General features: G+C 43.5%; 1 protein-coding gene across 12 annotated transcripts in view; it reads left to right on the top strand.

Annotated features, from left to right (window-relative positions):
• The window catches only part of STARD9 (StAR related lipid transfer domain containing 9), a 128,042-nt gene extending 111,098 nt beyond the window's left edge, over positions 1-16,944 (top strand). For 7 of the 12 annotated variants that reach the window (XM_064570577.1, XM_064570575.1, XM_064570578.1 and 4 more), the window contains 7 exons: positions 13,410-13,527; positions 13,718-13,839; positions 14,069-14,133; positions 14,308-14,510; positions 14,727-14,824; positions 14,990-15,148; positions 15,696-16,944. In XM_064570577.1, the coding sequence (XP_064426647.1) occupies positions 13,410-13,527; positions 13,718-13,839; positions 14,069-14,133; positions 14,308-14,510; positions 14,727-14,824; positions 14,990-15,148; positions 15,696-15,797 (867 nt within the window). In that variant the 3' untranslated portion in view covers positions 15,798-16,944. Of the gene's footprint in view, positions 1-13,409; positions 13,528-13,717; positions 13,840-14,068; positions 14,134-14,307; positions 14,511-14,726; positions 14,825-14,989; positions 15,149-15,695 lie in introns of those variants that run through there. The other 5 variants (XR_010405034.1, XR_010405033.1, XM_064570574.1 and 2 more) reach the window with 4 other exon arrangements.
• Positions 16,945-17,268: the final 324 nt, after the last annotated feature.

The following is a 17,268-nucleotide window of genomic DNA, read 5'->3' as shown; positions in this document are numbered from 1 at the left end:
AGTTGGGGCAGGAAGTTCTCCCTCCTGGAGGCTGCTGCTGACATGAGCCCTTCTTGTGGATGATAGATAGCGTTTGGTTTTCCCTTTAGTTTTGTCTCCCACTCCTGTTTATTCATCCAACAAGTGTTTATTTTGTAGGTAGTATTTTAGGCACTGGGGATATAGCAGTGAGCAAAACCATTCTTGTCCTTAAGCCTGTTAGAGGGCTAAGTACAGCTTATTTTGTGATTATTTAATCATCATCGTAGTAAGTTATATGAAGAAGGGGTTCTACGCCAACATCAAACAGGATCTGATCTAGTCTGGTAGGTCAGCAAAGATGGTCTGAAGAGGGTGCCTTTAAACTGCGACCAGGAAGGGTGAGAGGCAGTGAATAGAGGAAGAGCTTAGTGCTGGGGTGTCAGGTGTCAGGAGAGATGGGGGTGGGAGCACAGTCTTCCAGGCAGAGGGCTTGGCAAGTGAGGCCCTGAGGGAGGAAGAGTTGGAGGAACTGGAAGAAGGCTGGTGTGGCTGGACAATAGTGAGACAGGAATGACTTGAGGAAGGACCAGGAAAGGGAAAATCACATAGACTCTATTGAGAATTCTGGCCCTTTTTGGATCCATGTGCTCATGTTACTTCCCAGAAGTTGCTGTAAAGCTTTGAAGCAGGGGAGCAGGACGATGAGATTACAGGAGAAGGGGGCAGAGCAGCTGTGGGTAGAGCCGTTGATGACCATGGCAAAGCCCAGTGAGAGGTGCCCCTCGCCCAGCCAGGAGCCCTGCCAGTGAAGACGAGCACAGAGGGTGCCGTGGACAGAGACGCAGGAGCCCATTGCCTGTGAGGAGGGGACAGGGTGGATCCGGGGACAACACACACTTCTGGCTTGAGCAGCTGAAGGGGCCGTGATGGCGACAGTGTGTGGAGCATTGGAGGAGGACAGGTTTTGTGGGGAAGATCGTGAGTCTGGTTTTGCACTTACTGGGTTTGTAGTGCCTGTGAGAAATCTGAGGGGAGCAGTTGGAAATATAGATCTGGAGCTTAGAGGTAAGATCTGGCTGGGGATATAAAATTTGAAATTTGTTTTCTATTAAACTTCACATAGTAAAAAAAATAATATTCAGACAGTAGCAAAGGACATACGATGGCAAGTTCATCGTTCAATCTCCTGTTTGCCCTCCCCAGAAGCAATCACACACCAGCATGGTGTATATTTCCAGAGGCATTCTGGAATACATTCTATGTTTTAGTATCTATAAGAATGTACGTATCTTTTTCTTTAAATTTTCTTCTTATATATATTTTTTCTTTCTATTTAAAATTTTATTTCTTATATTTTTGTTATATATATTTTTTTTAATTTTTTTTTTTTGAGAATGTGTGTATATTTCTAAAACACATGAATGGCAGCATACTGTACCTGCTTTGCCCCTTTACATCCTGAAGAATGTCTTTTGGACAGCACTGCACACCAGCAAATCTCCTGCTGACTTATCCTTTTTAACAGCTGAAGTAGTGTTTCCTTTTTCTCTTTGCATGTTTTTAAATGTAATGTTTTGCATAGATAATCTATTCATATGGTATTTCTACCATTCATGTGGTAGAAAAGACAAAAAACGTAGACATCTATGAAGGTAGATAGGGAAGTACCTGTTCCTGTTGCCTGAGAACCTGGTCCTCCTCCTTTAGCCCACCCAAGGGAACAGTGCTGCCGTGCAGGGGGGCTTGACTTCAGCCTTTTGCTGTTATGTATGAACAGTGCTGCAATAAGTAACTTTGTGCATGTATCATTCCACACATGTGCAAATATATCTAGAAGTGGACTCCTACAAAGAGTATGTGTATTTGAGATCTTAATATTGACAAGTTTTACCCCACAGATATACCAGTTTATACTCCCACCAGCAATAGGAGAGAGACCCCTTACCCCCACACTCTCACCAACATGTTATCAAATGTTTGAGTTTTTGCTAAGCTATCTGTTCATATCTTTGGCTCATTTCTCTATTTTTTTTCTTATCGATTTCTGGAGCTCTTTGGCAAGCTAGCCCTTTGCCTGATAGGAATTATATTTGTCCCAGTTCTTGGTTCTCTTTTGACTTTGCTTATTGTGTTTGGAGCCATTCAGAAGGTTTTATTTATCAGTTTTCCTTTTCAGTGTCTATGTTATGATCATAATTAGAAATGCATTCTTCATTCCAAAGTTACAAAGAATTTCTCCTGTGATTTCTTCTGGAAATTATATGGTTTTATTTTTCATGTTTAAATCTTTGATTCAAAAAAATAAAATAAATCCTTGTTAATTTTGTGTGTGTGTATACACACACACACACACACACAGTATAAGGTGGGATCCAACTGTATTCTTCCTAGTTGGCTATCAAGTTGTCCCTTTAACATTTGATAGTTCCTCTGGATAGCTTGTCTCTGCTTCACCAGCTTAAGATGCCAACTTCTCTTATATAAGGCTTATAGTGTGTTTTACTCCCTCTTCTTTTTCTGAGCTTTTTTTCCCCTTAAGATTATTTGAGAGAGAGCAGAGCGGAAGAGAGAGAACATGAGTGAGGGGAGCAGGCAGAGGGAGAGGGAGGAGCAGACTCCTCACTGAGCAGGGAGCCCGATGCGGGGCTCAATCCCAGGACCCTGGGACCATGGCCTGAGCTGAGGGCAGACACTTAACGGACTGAGCCACCCAGGCCCTAGAAAAGCCCTTTCTGAGCTTTTCTAGAGTATTTTTTCTTGTTTACTTTTTATATGAAATTTAGAATTAGCTTAACTAGTTCATTTATAAAAACTTGTTCATGTTTTTAATGGGACCATGTTAAATTTTTAAACTGACTTAGGGAGAAATCTCATCTTACACTGTGGAATTTCCTAACCAATAACATCGTAAGGGCCAGCCACCTTTTTGTGTTTAAAATTTCCTTGACATGTCTCTCAATTTCTTGTCCGATTTATTCCTGTTTTATTTTGTTGTTGTTGTTGCTGTTATAACTGTGTTTTATTTTATTTTTTTGGTTCCTGTTGTTCTGCCTTTATATCTTCTGTCTGGTTGTTATTTTGTATGTATGAAAGGCACTGATGTGTGTTAGTTTTGTGTCCATATTGCTTTTTGGTCTGTTCTGTAGATCTGTCCTAATACAGTAGCCACTAGCATGGGTAGCTATCTTACTTTAAATGTAAATTAATTAGAATTGGATCATAGCTTTTGCTCTTAAGTCACACTAGCCACATTTCACATGCTCAGTAACCACATGTGGCTAGTGGCTACCATACTGTATAGCCCTGCCTTAGATTTTTTTCAGGTATATAACCACCTAATCTGCAAGTAGAGATGGTTTCACCATTTCCTTTCTAATTTTTCTTTCTTCTTTATTTTCTTCTTCTTTTCTAATTGCATTACCTAGTATTTCCAGCATAAATAAAATCATAGTGATGACAGTGAGCATCCTTGTCTTCTTCCAGGCTTTAGTGGGAATGCTTCTAGTGTTTCTCCATGTAAGCTGGGTGCTAGTTTTTGAGCTGAGCTAGATATATTTTTCAATACTAAGTAAGTATCTATCTATTCCTATTTTACAGAGCATTCTTACATAGAATGGTTATTTCAGTCTTTGGAGATGATCATCTGATTGATGGGATAATATTGAACCATTCTTGCATTCTGGAATCAATCCTATAATACACTGTATATTTATGCATATGCTGTATTATTTTAATGTGCTGTCAGAGTCTATTTGCTATTCAGGATTTTGCATCAATATTTATGAGTTTTTTCCCTTTAGTTTATGTTTTTGCAATATGTTTCAGGTATGGTTATCAGTGTTATATTTCTTTTATAGGAATAAAATGTTCAGGAATAGTTAAAAAGTAATAGAACTTTATACCTATTAATTGTCAAAAATTAGAAAGTCAGATGTTGGCAGGACTTTTGGGGAAATAGGAGCCTTTATAGGTTCTTATGATCCAGCAGTGCTTGCATAGTTTATGAGGGGACATGTATGAAATTATTTATTAAGGCATTATTTGCAGTGATAAAGAGTTGGAAACCATTTGAGAATCCATCACTGGGAGAGTGGATAGATAAAATGTGGTTGATACAGGGCGCCTGGGTGGCTCAGTTGGTTAAGCATCCGATTCTTGATTTCAGCTCCATTCATGATCTCAGGATTGTGAGATCCGCTTTTCCTGGGCTTGGATCCTGCTTGAGATTCCCTCTCTCCCTCTGCCCATGCTGCCCCCGCCCCAGTACATGCATGCTCTCTCTCTGAAAAAAGGAAAAAAAGAAGTGGTCTGATGAGATCAGGAGTTGATAAACAAGGCTCTTTGGCCAGATCTGGCCCTCTGCCTATTTTGGTAAATGAAGTTGTACTGGAATATTGCCTTGCCCATTTATTTATGTGTTGTCTGTGATGGTGTTTATGTTACAATGGCAGAACTGAGTAGATGAAACTACTCAAATAGTCCACAAAGCCTCAAATACTGTCTAGACCTTTATAGAAAAAGTTTGCCAATCCCTGGTTTAGATTTTTCCATTTCTTCTGGAGTCAGTTTTGATCCTAATTTGTTAATTTCTGCTTTAAAAAGTTAATTCCTTTTTCTTGTGATAATTTCTAAGTCGTGTCTTGTGGTCAGTAGTTTTGTAGAATGTGTTTGCTATTTTCTAATGATTAGATTGAAGTTATGCATTTTTGGCAAGAATACCACAGAAACAATGTGCCCTTCTCATTTTTGGTTGCCAGATAAAGCAAAGAAAAACACAGGACATCAGTTAGAGTTTTAGACAAACAACAAATGATATTGTTGTGTAAATATGTCTCCTGCAAATGCCTTACCCTTAGTGCTTTATATCAGAGGGTGCATGATGTCAGTATGTCTTATTAGTGGTGTTAACCTTGAAGTTAGAGTGATGTCTGGGAGCTGTCCACTGAAAGTTACTATTTTTCTCTTTATAATTAATAAACATTTGGCAGATACTTTTTTTTTTTAAGATTTTATTTATTTATTTAATTGACAGAGACACAGCAAGAGAGGGAATGCGAGCAGGGGGCGTGGGAGAGGGAGAAGCAGGCTCCTGCAGAGCAGGGAGCCCCATGCAGGGCTTGATCCCAGGACCCTGGGATCATGACCTGAGCAGAAGGCAGATGCTTAACAACTGAGCCACCCAGGCGCCCCTCTTCTACATTCATTAATTAGAATTTTTCTGTAAGGATGTATTACTCTTCTCTCCCTATTTATTCAGTCATTTACTTTGTTCAGTTTGGTCTCATAAATATGTTATTCTGTAGGTTATAATCTAATACTATCATTTTTTTTAAGGATTTTATTTATCTGACAGAGCGAGCGAGCACAAGCAGGGGGAGGGACAGAGGGAGAAGCGGACTCCCCGCTGAGCAGGGAGCCTGATGCGGGGCTCCATCCCAGGACCCTGGGATCATGACCTGAGCTGAAGGTAGATGCTTACCAACTGAGCCACCCAGGTGCCCCTCTAATACTATCATTATTAATTTCCTTGCTCAGATTGTACCAGCTTTCCTTATTTGGAGTTCTTTCACATTGAGTCTTGTGCCCTTATAATATGTCCCTCCTTTTTTTGAGCACTTCCTTTAATTCACTTAATCTTTTGTTGTTATAATTCATTGGCTTTTAGTACATTCACAGAGTTATGTATCCATCACCACAATCAATTTTTTTTTTAAGATTTTATTTATTTATTTGACAGAGAGAGCAGGAACACAAGCAGGGGGAGTGGGAGAGGGAGAAGCAGGCTTCCCGCTGAGCAGGGAGCCTGATGTGAGACTCGATCCCAGGACCCTGGGATCACGACCTGAGCCGAAGGCAGACACTTAATAACTGAGCCACCCAGGTGCCCCACCACTATCAATTTTAGAATATTCTCATTACCCCAGAAAAAATCCCCATGGCCATTAGTCATCACTCCCCAAACTGATCATCCCCTAGCCCTGGATAAGCACTGCTTTCCACCTCTATGGATTTGCCCATTCTGGACATTTCATAAAATGTAATCATATAGTATGTGGTCCTTTGTGACTGGCTTATTTCACTTGGCATAATGTTTTCAGGGTTGTATTAATTTCCTAAGGTTGCTGTAAAAAATAACAGGGTGGCTTAAAACAACAGAAATTTATTCTCTCATACTTCTTAAGTCCAGGAGTCTGAAATGATAGCATCGACATGGCTGTGCTTCCTTCGAAAGCTCTGGGGGAAGAATCTGTTTCATGCTCCTCTCTGGGCTTCTTGTAGTTGGAGGCAGTCCTTGCCTTGCAACTGTAACACTCTGATCTCTGCCCCTGCCATCACATGGCTTTCTCTCTGTATCTCTTGGTTGTCTTCACTGCTCTTCTTAAAGGACACTAGTCATTGGATTTGGGGCCCACTCTAATCCAGTATGACCTCATTATACTTGATTACATCCAGTGTAATCCAAATAGGGTCACACTTATAGAGACCAGGGGTTAGGACTTAAAATATATCTTTTTTTGGAAGACAGTAACTGAACCCACCAGGGTTCATCCACATTGTAGCATGTATCAGACGATCATTCCTTTTTATGACCAGTAACAACACATTGTGTGAATAGGTCACATTTTAATCATTCATTTGTCAGTTGATGGATATTTAGATTTTTTCCACTCTTTGCCTACTATGAATAATGCTGCTCTGAACATTCACATAAAAGTTTTTCTGTGGGAACTGTGTGTTAGGTCTGTGGGAAAGAGCTACAAGACATCTATCTATCTGCTATAAAACTATGTGAAAGACCTAATAGATTTTTAAAAATGTAGGTATGGGTGTATCCCAACAATCTGTACAATTCTAGGGTGTGACAGTTTAGGGGTGAATAGGATTTGAACTCATTCATGTTTAGAGGGTGTCTGAAATTGAGAACCAGGCAGATCCATCTACTCCAACCCTAAATGTGGATGTAAAGAAACTGGATCCCAAAGATTACAGGTGGGGAATTTTTGAAGTATGTCCATATTCAAATGGAGATCAAAGAAGCCCGACTGAAGGAACTCTGGACTCACAGTGACAACTGTGGATTGAACAACAGTTCTTTTTAAAAGGGCTGTTTTGAAGATTATGATTCTGACTTTGGAGGAATTATGGTGGTTGGCATTAGAAGGAATCACACGTAAAATTCCTTAAATAAAAACTTACTGACTTAAAAAAAAAAAAAGTTTTGGGGCCACCTGAGTGGCTCAGTCGGTTAAGCATCTGCCTTCTGCTCAGGTCATGATCCCAGGGTCCTGTGATCAAGCCCCGAAATAGGCTTCTTGCTCAGCAGGGAGACTGCTTCTCCCCTGCCCCTTCCCCCTGCTCATGCACCCGTGTGCACACGTACGTTCTCTTGCTCACTCGCTCTCTGACAAATATCTTTAAAAAGAAAAAGGTTTTATATGGACGTATTTTTTCATGATTTTGGGGTATATACCCAGGAATTGGGTTGATGGGTCATAGGGTAACTGCGTATTTCAACATTTTTAACAACTACCAGACTGTTTTTCACAGAAGCTACACTACTCTACAGTCCCACCAGCAGTGTATGAGCACTGCATTTCTCTACATCCCGGCCAACACCTTTCTCTTTCTTTACAGTCATCCTAGTGGATGTGACGTGGTACCTCAGTGTGGTTTTGATTTTTGCATTATCCTGATATTTAAAGGCTTTGAGCATCTTTTCATTTGCTTACTAGCCATTTATATGTTTTCTTTGGATAAATGTCTATTAAGATCTTTTGTCCATTTTATAATTGGGTTGTCTTTTTGTTGAGTTTAAGAATTTTTTATATATTCTAGTACAAGTCCCTTATCAATTATATGGTTTGTAAAAATTGTATCCAATTCTGTGTATTGTCTTTACACTTTCTGGTGATGGCCTTTGAAGCACAAATGTTTTGATGGTGTTCACTTTATTTTTTTATTTCCTGAGTTTTTGGTTTCATATCTAAGAAATTGTTGCCCAGTCCAAGGTTACAAAGATTATGCCTGTACAGGCATACGTGCCTTGTTTTATTGTGCTTCGCAGATAATGTGTTTTTTACAAATTGAATGTTTGTGGCAGTCCTGCGTTAAGCAAGTGCTGTTCTTCCAACGCTATTTTTCCAACAGCATTTGCTCACTTGGTGTCTTTTTGTCACATTTTGGTAATTCTTGAAATATTGCCAACTTTTTCGTTATTATTGTGTTTGTTATGATGATCTGTGGTTAGTGATTATGACTCACTGAAAGCTCCAATGATGGTTAGCATTTTTTAGCGATAAAGTTTTTTTTTTTTTTTTAAAGATTTTATTTATTTATTTGAGAGAGAGAGAATGAGAGAGCACATGAGAGGGGTTAGGGTCAGAGGGAGAAGCAGACTCTCTGCCGAGCAGGGAGCCCGATGCGGGACTCGATCCTGGGACTCCAGGATCATGACCTGAGCCGAAGGCAGTCGCTTAACCAACTGAGCCACCCAGGCGCCCGCGATAAAGTATTTTTAAATTAAGGTTGTACACATTGTTTTTTTAGACATAATGATAGTGCACACTTAATAGACTATAGTATAGTGTAAACATCACTTTTTTATGCACTGGGAAACAAACCAAAATCATTTGACTCACTTTATTGTGATACTCACTTTATTCCGATGGTCTGGAACTAAACCTGCAATATCTCCACGGTATGCCTGTATTTTCTTTTAATAGTTGTATAGTTTTAGTTCCTACATTTAGGTCTTTGATCCATTTGAATTAATGTTTGTATACTAGTGAGCCAAAATTAGGGGTCAAATTTCATTCTTTTGCATGTGAATATCTAGTTGTCCCAGGACCATTTGTTCAAACAACTGTTGTTTCCCCTCACTGAATTGTCTTGGCACCCTTGTCGAAGATGAATTGACCATCAATGTATGGATTTATTTCTGGACTCTGAATTTTATTCCATTGAATTATATGTCTGTTCTTATGCCAGTACCACTGTCTTGATTACGGTAGCTTTGTAGAAATTTTGAAGTCAGGAGGTGTCCAACTATGTTCTTTTGCAAGATTGTTTGACTGTTCTGTGTCCCTTGAACTTCCATGTGAATTTTAGGGATCAGCTTATCAATTTCTGCAAAGAAGTCAGGTGGGATTTGGATTTGGATTGAATCAAATCTGTACATCAATTTGGGATATATTAAACATCTTAACAATGTCTTTCAATCCATGAACATGGGGTATCTTTTCTTTTATTCAGGTCTTCTTTGCTTTCAACAGTGTTTTATAGTTTTCAGAGTGTGAGTTTTGAATTTGTTTTGTTAAATTTATTCTTAAGTATTTTATTCCTTTGATGCTATTGTAAATGGAATTTTTCTTTTTTTTTAAGATTTATCTATTTATTTGAGAGAGAGGAAGAGGGAAGGAGGGAGGGACAGGAGAAACAGAGGGAGAGGAGAGAGAGAATCCCCAGCAGGCTCCTCACCGAGCATTGAGCCCAATGCAGGGCTCCATCTCAGGACTCTGAGATCATGACCTGAGCTGAAATCAAGAGTCAGACGCTTAAGCAACTGAGCCACCCAGGTGCCCCAAATGGAATTGTTTTCTTAATTTCATTTTCAGTTTGTTCATTGCTACTCGACAGAAATACAGTTGATTTTTGTATATTCATCTTGTCTCCTGTACCCTTGCTGAACTCATGTATTAGTTCTAATAGCTTTTTAGCAGATTCCTTAGGTTATTCTGTACACCAGCTCATAGCATCTGCCTTTATTGTTGTTTTTTTCTTGCCTAATTGCCCCGGTAGAATCTCCAGTTCACTGTGGAATAGAAGTGCTATGAGAGCATACATCCTTGTTTCTGACGTTAGGAGAAAACCATCCAGCCTTTCACCATTAAGTATGATGTTAACTGTGTGGTTTTTTTGGATAATCTTTATCAGGTTCCCTTCCAGTCCTACTTTGTTGAGTGTTTTTATCACGAAAAGGTGTTGAATTTAGTCAAATACTTTTTCTGCATCTATTGAGATGATAGTGTGGATTTTTTCCTTTATTAACATGGTGTGGTGGCACCTGGGTGGCTCAGTCGTTAAGCATCTGCCTTCGGCTCAGGTCATGATCCCAGGGTCCTGGGATCGAGCCCCGCATCGGGCTCCCTGCTCCGCGGGAAGCCTGCTTCTCCCTCTCCCACTCCCCCTGCTTGTGTTCCCTCTCTCGCTGTGTCTCTCTCTGTCAAATAAATAAAAAAAAAAAAATCTAAAAAAAAAACCAACATGGCGTATTACATGATGATTTTTGTATGTTCAACTAAGTATATCCCAGGAATGGTGTATACTTGGTCATGTGTATATTGCTCTTTCTGTGATGCTAGATTCAGTTTCCTAATATTCTGTTGGTGATTTGTGTGTCTATACGCCTAAGGGGTATTTATCTGATGTCTTTGGTTTTGTGTCAGGGACTTACAGAATGACTTATGAAGCATTCCCTCCTCTTCTGTTTTTGGGAAGAATTTGTGAAGTATTGGTGTTCTTTAAATGTTTGGTAGATTTGAAGCTAATGAAGCTGATCTCATCTTGAAATTTTCTTTGTGGGAATTTTTTTGATTACTAATTCAGTATCATTAAATGTCTGTTCAGATATTGTTTCTTTTCGAGTCAGTTTTGGTAATTCCTGTCTTCCTAGTGATTTGTCCATTTCATCTAAGTTATCTAATTTATTCATATATAGTTGTTATAGCATTCATTGATTATTTTTTCATTGATGTAAATATTTAAAGCTAGAAATTTCTACCTGAGCCCTGCTTTAGTTATAGCCCATAAATTATTTTTATCTATTTTTTATAGCAGTTTTGCAATTTCAGTTTGTATTTCTTCCTTGATCCAGTTGTTGTTAAGAGTTTTTAAAAACTTTTTTTTTTGGTTATGAATATTCCCATGGACATCTAAAAATTTTTTTTATCATCATGTCTGTGTGTTCTCTACTTTGAGGGTGAATATGTGTGTCTTTTCGGATAATCTGGAAGTCTTTAAAAAATTCTTTTCATGATCACTTTTATATCTTCAAAAGTCTTTATTGCTGGATTAGCAGTTTTCTTTTCACCCTGGTGATAAAACATGAGGAAATCAGTGTATTTGCACCTTGTCTTTTTGATACAGTATTTCTACATTGTTTATAATGTTTGCATGCATAGAGATGTTCTTATGCTAGATTAAATGGACTCTACTCACTTCCAGTTATTGGCCTGGCATTCTTTCTACAAGAAGGACTCATGGGCACTTTCTCTAGGGTCTCTGAGTTCATATTTGAAAATGTTTGTTTATTGCTTTTATACTTAAATGAAAGAACATCTGTTCTTTGCTAGGTCAAAGGACACTTTAAATTTAAAATATGTAGTAAATGTTCCCAAAGTATGCCAATTTACACTCTTAAATAGTACCTGACCACTCTGCTAATGATTATTTCCTTTAGTCTTTGTCAGAGTGATAGACATAAAATACATACTTCATTTTAGTTTTGGTTTGCAGTTCGGTTCTGCCCTTGTGCCTGAGATCGAGTGCCTTGTCAGGTACTTCAGAGCCCTTTGTCTTTGTGCTCCGGGCCCTGTATTATGTCCACTTCTTGGTTTTGGTGGCCCTTTTTATATTAAGAAAATTACCCTTTTGTGTCATCTGAGATACCAGGTTTTTTTTCCTAGTTGTGTGTGTGTTTTTATTTTGTTTATGATATTTATTACTACCTGGAAAATGTTAATTCTGTGTTGCCTAGTGTTCATTAGTCTTTAGTTTCATGGCTTCTGGAATTTGTGCCCTGTTTAGGAAGGCATAGCCCCACTATGAGATAATTTTTAAAAATTTATATTTTCTTGTAGTAATAATAAATTTTCCTCCACTCCATATATTTTGAGCCACAAATTATGAAGAATTTATATTGGCATGATGCATGAAATGGGTCTCTGATGTAACCTTTTTTTCACATGGCAGCCAGTTGTCTCAGCAATATTTATTGATCAATCCATGGATATTTAATTTTGGAAATCATCAGTGTAGCAGTGGGAGCAGATGGAATCCCCTAGGACTATATTATTGAGGGAGAAAAGAGGGCCTAGGCCTGAGTCTTGAAAGAATCCCAGAATAGCAGTTTTTGTTTGGGGAGGATGAGCCAACACAGGAAATCGGGGAGGAGCACCACAGAGATAGGAAGTGAGGAGCCTGGGAACTCAGGAATCGAGTATCTCAAGTGGAAGGGAGAGGCTGGCTGAGTGGAAGTTCTCTGAGAGGTTCAGTAAGATGGGGACTGGGAGTTGCTGATCAGATCCAGCCACATGGACATCACAGAGATGTGGGTGATTGCTCTTTGGCGGAGTGGTGAGGCAGATGCTAGGTTCAAGTGGGTTCAGAAGGGAGTGAAAGGTGGGAGATGGCAAATGGTGACAGTTCTTTCAAGAAGCATATCTGTGGGTGGAAGAGCAAAGACCCCTTTGAGGAAGGTTTTTAAAGGTGGGAGAGGTTTTTGCATGCTTCAGTGCTCATAGGAAGCATCCAGTGAAGAGGGTGAGGCAGAGGCAACAGGTGAAGGAGATGATCAGCAGTGGAAAGTTCCCAAGAAGAGGGCACAAGACCTCAGTCTGAGACAGAGGGACCTGCCTAAAGTAGGAGAGACCACTTGTAATGTTGCAGCAGGAGGAATGGAGGCAAGGATGGAGGCAGAACTGTCTGTGTTCACCTCTTCTTGTCTAGAGTAGCAGTAGGTTAAAAACTGATGATAGAGGTGGGATGGATGGTACCTGTTAGGTTAAGCAGGAGTCAAGGTCATGTCCTTGAGTTGCTGGCTGAGGTAAAGGTGGGAGAAACATATTGCAGATCCAGAGGGTCATCCCCATCTGGTTCCAAATTAGGACCTTTGGCTTAGCTGCTGTATGGGGCATGGCGGGGTGGGGCGGGTGTAGAGGTTCTGGGAGGTCAGGCCCAAGGGTCAAGCTTCTCACAGCCCATTGCTCTCTCCCCACCCCCCACCCCCGCTTTCCACTTGGGCTTTGTTTGCTATCCCACAAATCCCAGCTCTAGCCATGGCCTCATTCCTGTTGCCACAGTGGTAGAGAGCCTCCCCCCCCCCCCCCCCCCCCCGCCCCAGCCCATACCCACTGATGCTCTGTGCTGGGACTTCTGAGGCTCTGTTTGTTCTGATCCCTTTTGGGAGCTCTCCTACAAGCTGTCTTTGAGCCTGTGGCTTAAAGCATAAGGAGAGATTGTCCAGGGACTGGTTTCTGTTGCTCTTGACTTCTTGGGGGCATCCAGCCTTCTGTAATCCCGGTGGGGAAGATCTTTTTGATTGAGCCTTTATGTTGGAAACTGTTGGCACAGTTCAGAGGCAGAGGAGATAATTCTGCATGGGCTTTCTGGTGCTCTGCTTTTCTCTTTATCTGCCTTTGATCTGATCCTGAGCATCTTCTTTTCTGCAGGGGGACATAAACTTGCCTGATTCCAGTGACTCCTGGATAGGGGATGTTCGGGGCAGTTCCACAGTGAGGAACAGTCACCTGAGTCTGGCCGGGTCCACCTGGAAGAGCTTAGCTTACAGTGAGTGGAGCGGGGTGAGGGCACATAGCTACCTGCCTGGTTTGGGGACTTCAGGGGCTGAGGTCTGCTAGATCCTAGGGAGTCACTAGCCTGAAGTTACCAGCCCCAAGTCACTGTCCCTCAGGAGGCTGTTGCTGCCCTGAGGCCTTGATGCTCATGCTGTCTCATGGCCTCTGCCCGTTCATTGTAGGCCACAGAACCTCCCTGGGCAGCTGCTGCACTTCTCCGTCCAGCCTCTCCAGCCTGGGGATCTGCTCCTCCTCCTCCTATCAGGACTTGGCCAAGCACATCGTAGACCTCTCTGTTGCTGATGTGAGGAACTGTTCCCCTTGTCCCCATGGTTCCTTTATCAGACCTGTGCTGGGTGGGGAGGAGCGGAAATGAGGGAACGAGCAGGGCACATGAGGGCCAGCAAGGCTGCTAGCGGCTCTCCATGTTGACAGAAGGGGAATTCAGTGCATGCTGGCCAGAGCGAATGGCTAATCCAAGGGTCTGGGTTGTACTGTGCCCACTAATGTGGGTGTGACCCCTCTGTCTCCAGGTAATGGCTGCTTGCTCCGATGATCTGCACAACCTCTTCAGCCACCAGGCAGCAGCTGGCTGGAAGTGAGTGCCTTTGCCCAGCGTCTTGTCCTGGCCGGCTGTCTGTCCTGTTTGTCCTCTCTCCTTTCCCTTCTCTGCCCTGGCTTCCTTGAGTCCCTCACGCCGAGCTGCGACTCTCTGAGCCTGGAGCCCAGTTTTTACCTCTTCTTCCTCTTCCCCACCCTCGGTGTTCCCCAGCTATCAGGGTGAGGAGCAGGAAGTCCAGCTTTACTACAAGATGTTTTCTTCTACTCGGCATGGCTTCCTGGGGGCAAGCCTGGTGTCCCAGCCACTGTCGCACGTATGGGCAGCTGTGAGTGACCCCACCCTGTGGCCGCTGTACCACAAGCCCATCCAGACAGCAAGGCTGCATCATCGAGTGACCAACAGCATCAACCTGGGTGAGCCCAGGGAAGGCTTCCCATGGGCCGTGGCCACGGGACAGAGGGAGCAGGGTTGGAGGCAGCCCTCTTGGGAGGCCAGATACTCCGACAACCTCCGGATCACTCAGGCTAGGTCTGCCTGTCAGGTTGCAGAATGGTGGGATATTGGGGGTGCTTCTGGGCTGGGAAGTCCGTCCACACACCTCCTGACTCTCCCCATTCCTGACCCTCCAGTATACTTGGTGTGCAATACCACCCTGTGTGCCCTGAAGCAGCCGCGGGATTTCTGCTGCGTCTGCGTGGAAGCCAAAGAGGTGCCTGTCTTGCTGGTGGTAAAGACACTGTGGGCAGACCTTGGGCTGGAGTGCTGGGAGAGGCAGTCATCGTGGGCATCAGGTCCTCTGGGCAAAGGAGGTTTGGGCGGGCGTGAGGATGGCTTAGAGGCTGGCTGCACTGGAGCCTGTCCCTGTCTGACCGCCACCACTCTCTGTCCCCAGGGGCATCTGTCTGTCATGGCAGCTCAGTCTGTTTATGACACATCCATGCCGAGACCTAGCAGGGAGATGGTCCGAGGCGAGATCCTGCCCAGTGCCTGGGTCCTACAGCCCGACACCATGGAAGGAAAGGAGATCACCAGAGTCATCTACTTGGCCCAGGTGATCCTCCCTGTGTGGCTGGCGGCATGGAATGCCTTAGTTTGGCCCCGGCACCCCATGGGAGTTTTCTCTTGAGCTGCTCGACACCCTTCAGTGCCCAGGCCCTGTGTCCCAAGAGCCGGAGACTCGGGCTTCTTGAGTCACAGTAAGGGGGCGGTCAGTGGGGAACTGAGGCAGGAGGGGGACAGAGTTGCTCAGTCACCGAAGCACGCAGCGGCCTTTAGCCTCTCTGTCGCCAGCGTCCTCCGGAGATAGAGGAGTCATGACAAGGGAGGAGCCGCAGCCTCCGCAGAGCAGAGCGAGCACGACCCGGTCTGTTTCCTCTCTGCTCCCAGCTCCCCACCGTGACCTTCATCAGCGGGAGGGGAAGCCCGTGCCAAGATCTGAACAGCAGAGCCCAGAGGCCTGTAAACTCTGGAAGCGCAGACAGTTGGAGGAGCTCTTCCCATCACGACAGCTTGGGTGGCTCCTCGTGCCTGTCGGGTGCCTGGCACATTCTCCCACGTCCGTTCACACCTTCAGCTCTTCCCTCTCTGCTTAATTTCAGGTGGAACTTGGCGCGCCAGGCCTCCCCCCTCAGCTCCTAAGCTCGTTCATCAAACAGCAGCCGCTGGTGATAGCCAGACTGGCTTCCTTCCTTGGTAGTTAGCATCTTCCCGTCAAGATGATGCTGCAGAGACGCAGGCCCAGGACGCGCCAGTGATGCGAGGGTGGCTCTCGTCACTGTGCCACGATGCAAGGAGAGGCCAGGCTGCCGGCTGTGGCTAACCAGGCAGACAGCACTCAGACCGAGCTGCCGGCAAAGCCCCATCAGTACTTGGGTCACAGCTGGCGCCTCTGCAGAGTGAGGGGACCTGAGCTCCTGGCCCTGGCTGGCCAGAGTGAAAGAAGCTCAACTCACCGTTTTGGACTTCTCACCTTTCTTTCCTGTCCCTGGGACCCTGTGGCAGACAAGCTGCTCGAAGACCAGGATAAGCGAACTGGGAGAAGGCGGGACTCTGGCACCAAGCTTCCTTGCTCTGCCGGCCCAGCCCTTGCGCAGGGAGGGAAGCAAGCAGCCATTGGCCAGGACTCCTCGGAATCTGCCTCCAGCGTTCAGCTCCACTGTGGAATGGAGTATTGGAAAATAGCAAACCAGAAAAATGGTTTAAAAAAACAGCTGCACAAACCACAACAATGTTCAGAATCGTTTCTCCTTGGGTTTTTTACAAAATGCTTTATTATTAATTTTTGCTTCCCCCACCCCTTCCTTTCCCTCACAGGAGAGGACAGTTGGGTCTTTGCCTCCTTCAGAGTATTGAGCAATGCTCAGTCTTGGAGCTGTCACTCCAGAGCTCAGAATGGGAAGACCACGGTAGAAGCAGGTTGGACAGATTTGGGGTCAAGGAGGGGAATCTAGCTCTTTGAGGAGGGGTGGGGGTGGGCAGCAAGATGCTGGCTGCTGACAGGGCAAGAGGAATTTCAAAAAGCTGAAAAGTTGCTTTTCAAAGACTGGAGAGAAGATACTAGAACTCCTAGAGGAAGTATGTGATTTGTTAGGAGGAAACTCAGTTCCGTTCCTCACCTCCCTCAGAGCCTTGGCGCCAGCCTTCAGTGGTCTCTTGAGCATCCATGCTGCTGGGGTAGGATCGCTATTCTAGGAGGGGGTGGGGAATGGGCTTGGTTTTCTTGTACCTCAGCCTGGCTGAACTTGAGCTTTGAGTATTCTGTATGGTTATGTGGAAGTGGTTGGGGTGGGAGAGAGTCCCAGCTTCCATTCTGGTGCCTACAATCTTTGGTGGAAGAGGGTGACCATATGGGGTTTGAAAAGATGTGGTGAAAAGGTCCGTTTCTGTATGGTACAGCACAGATTTCTTTAGAAGTGTTTGCAGGATTTTTTTTCTTTTACCTCAGATTGTTACTTATGTAAGATTGATTGAAGGCTTTTTAAATTGCCTTTAAATGTATTTTTCTGGTTAATGTTTTTGGTATATTTAACACCCTATTTATGTACTCGCATCTCTTTTCACATAAATCTCTTAAGACTATTGATTGAAAAAGTCAGAACACTTGCAAATTAGAAGTCCGTGGTGTCCTTTCATTTAGTGAAGACTACTGTATCATTTGAGCTCAGAATTTAG

Source organism: Mirounga angustirostris, unplaced genomic scaffold (assembly GCF_029215605.1).
Source record: "Mirounga angustirostris isolate CCGP_5_RB_7025 unplaced genomic scaffold, mMirAng1.0.hap1 SCAF_9, whole genome shotgun sequence".
Classification (NCBI taxonomy): domain Eukaryota; kingdom Metazoa; phylum Chordata; class Mammalia; order Carnivora; family Phocidae; genus Mirounga; species Mirounga angustirostris.
Note: the sequence above shows the minus strand (reverse complement) of the source record. Positions and strands in the feature narration are given on the sequence as shown.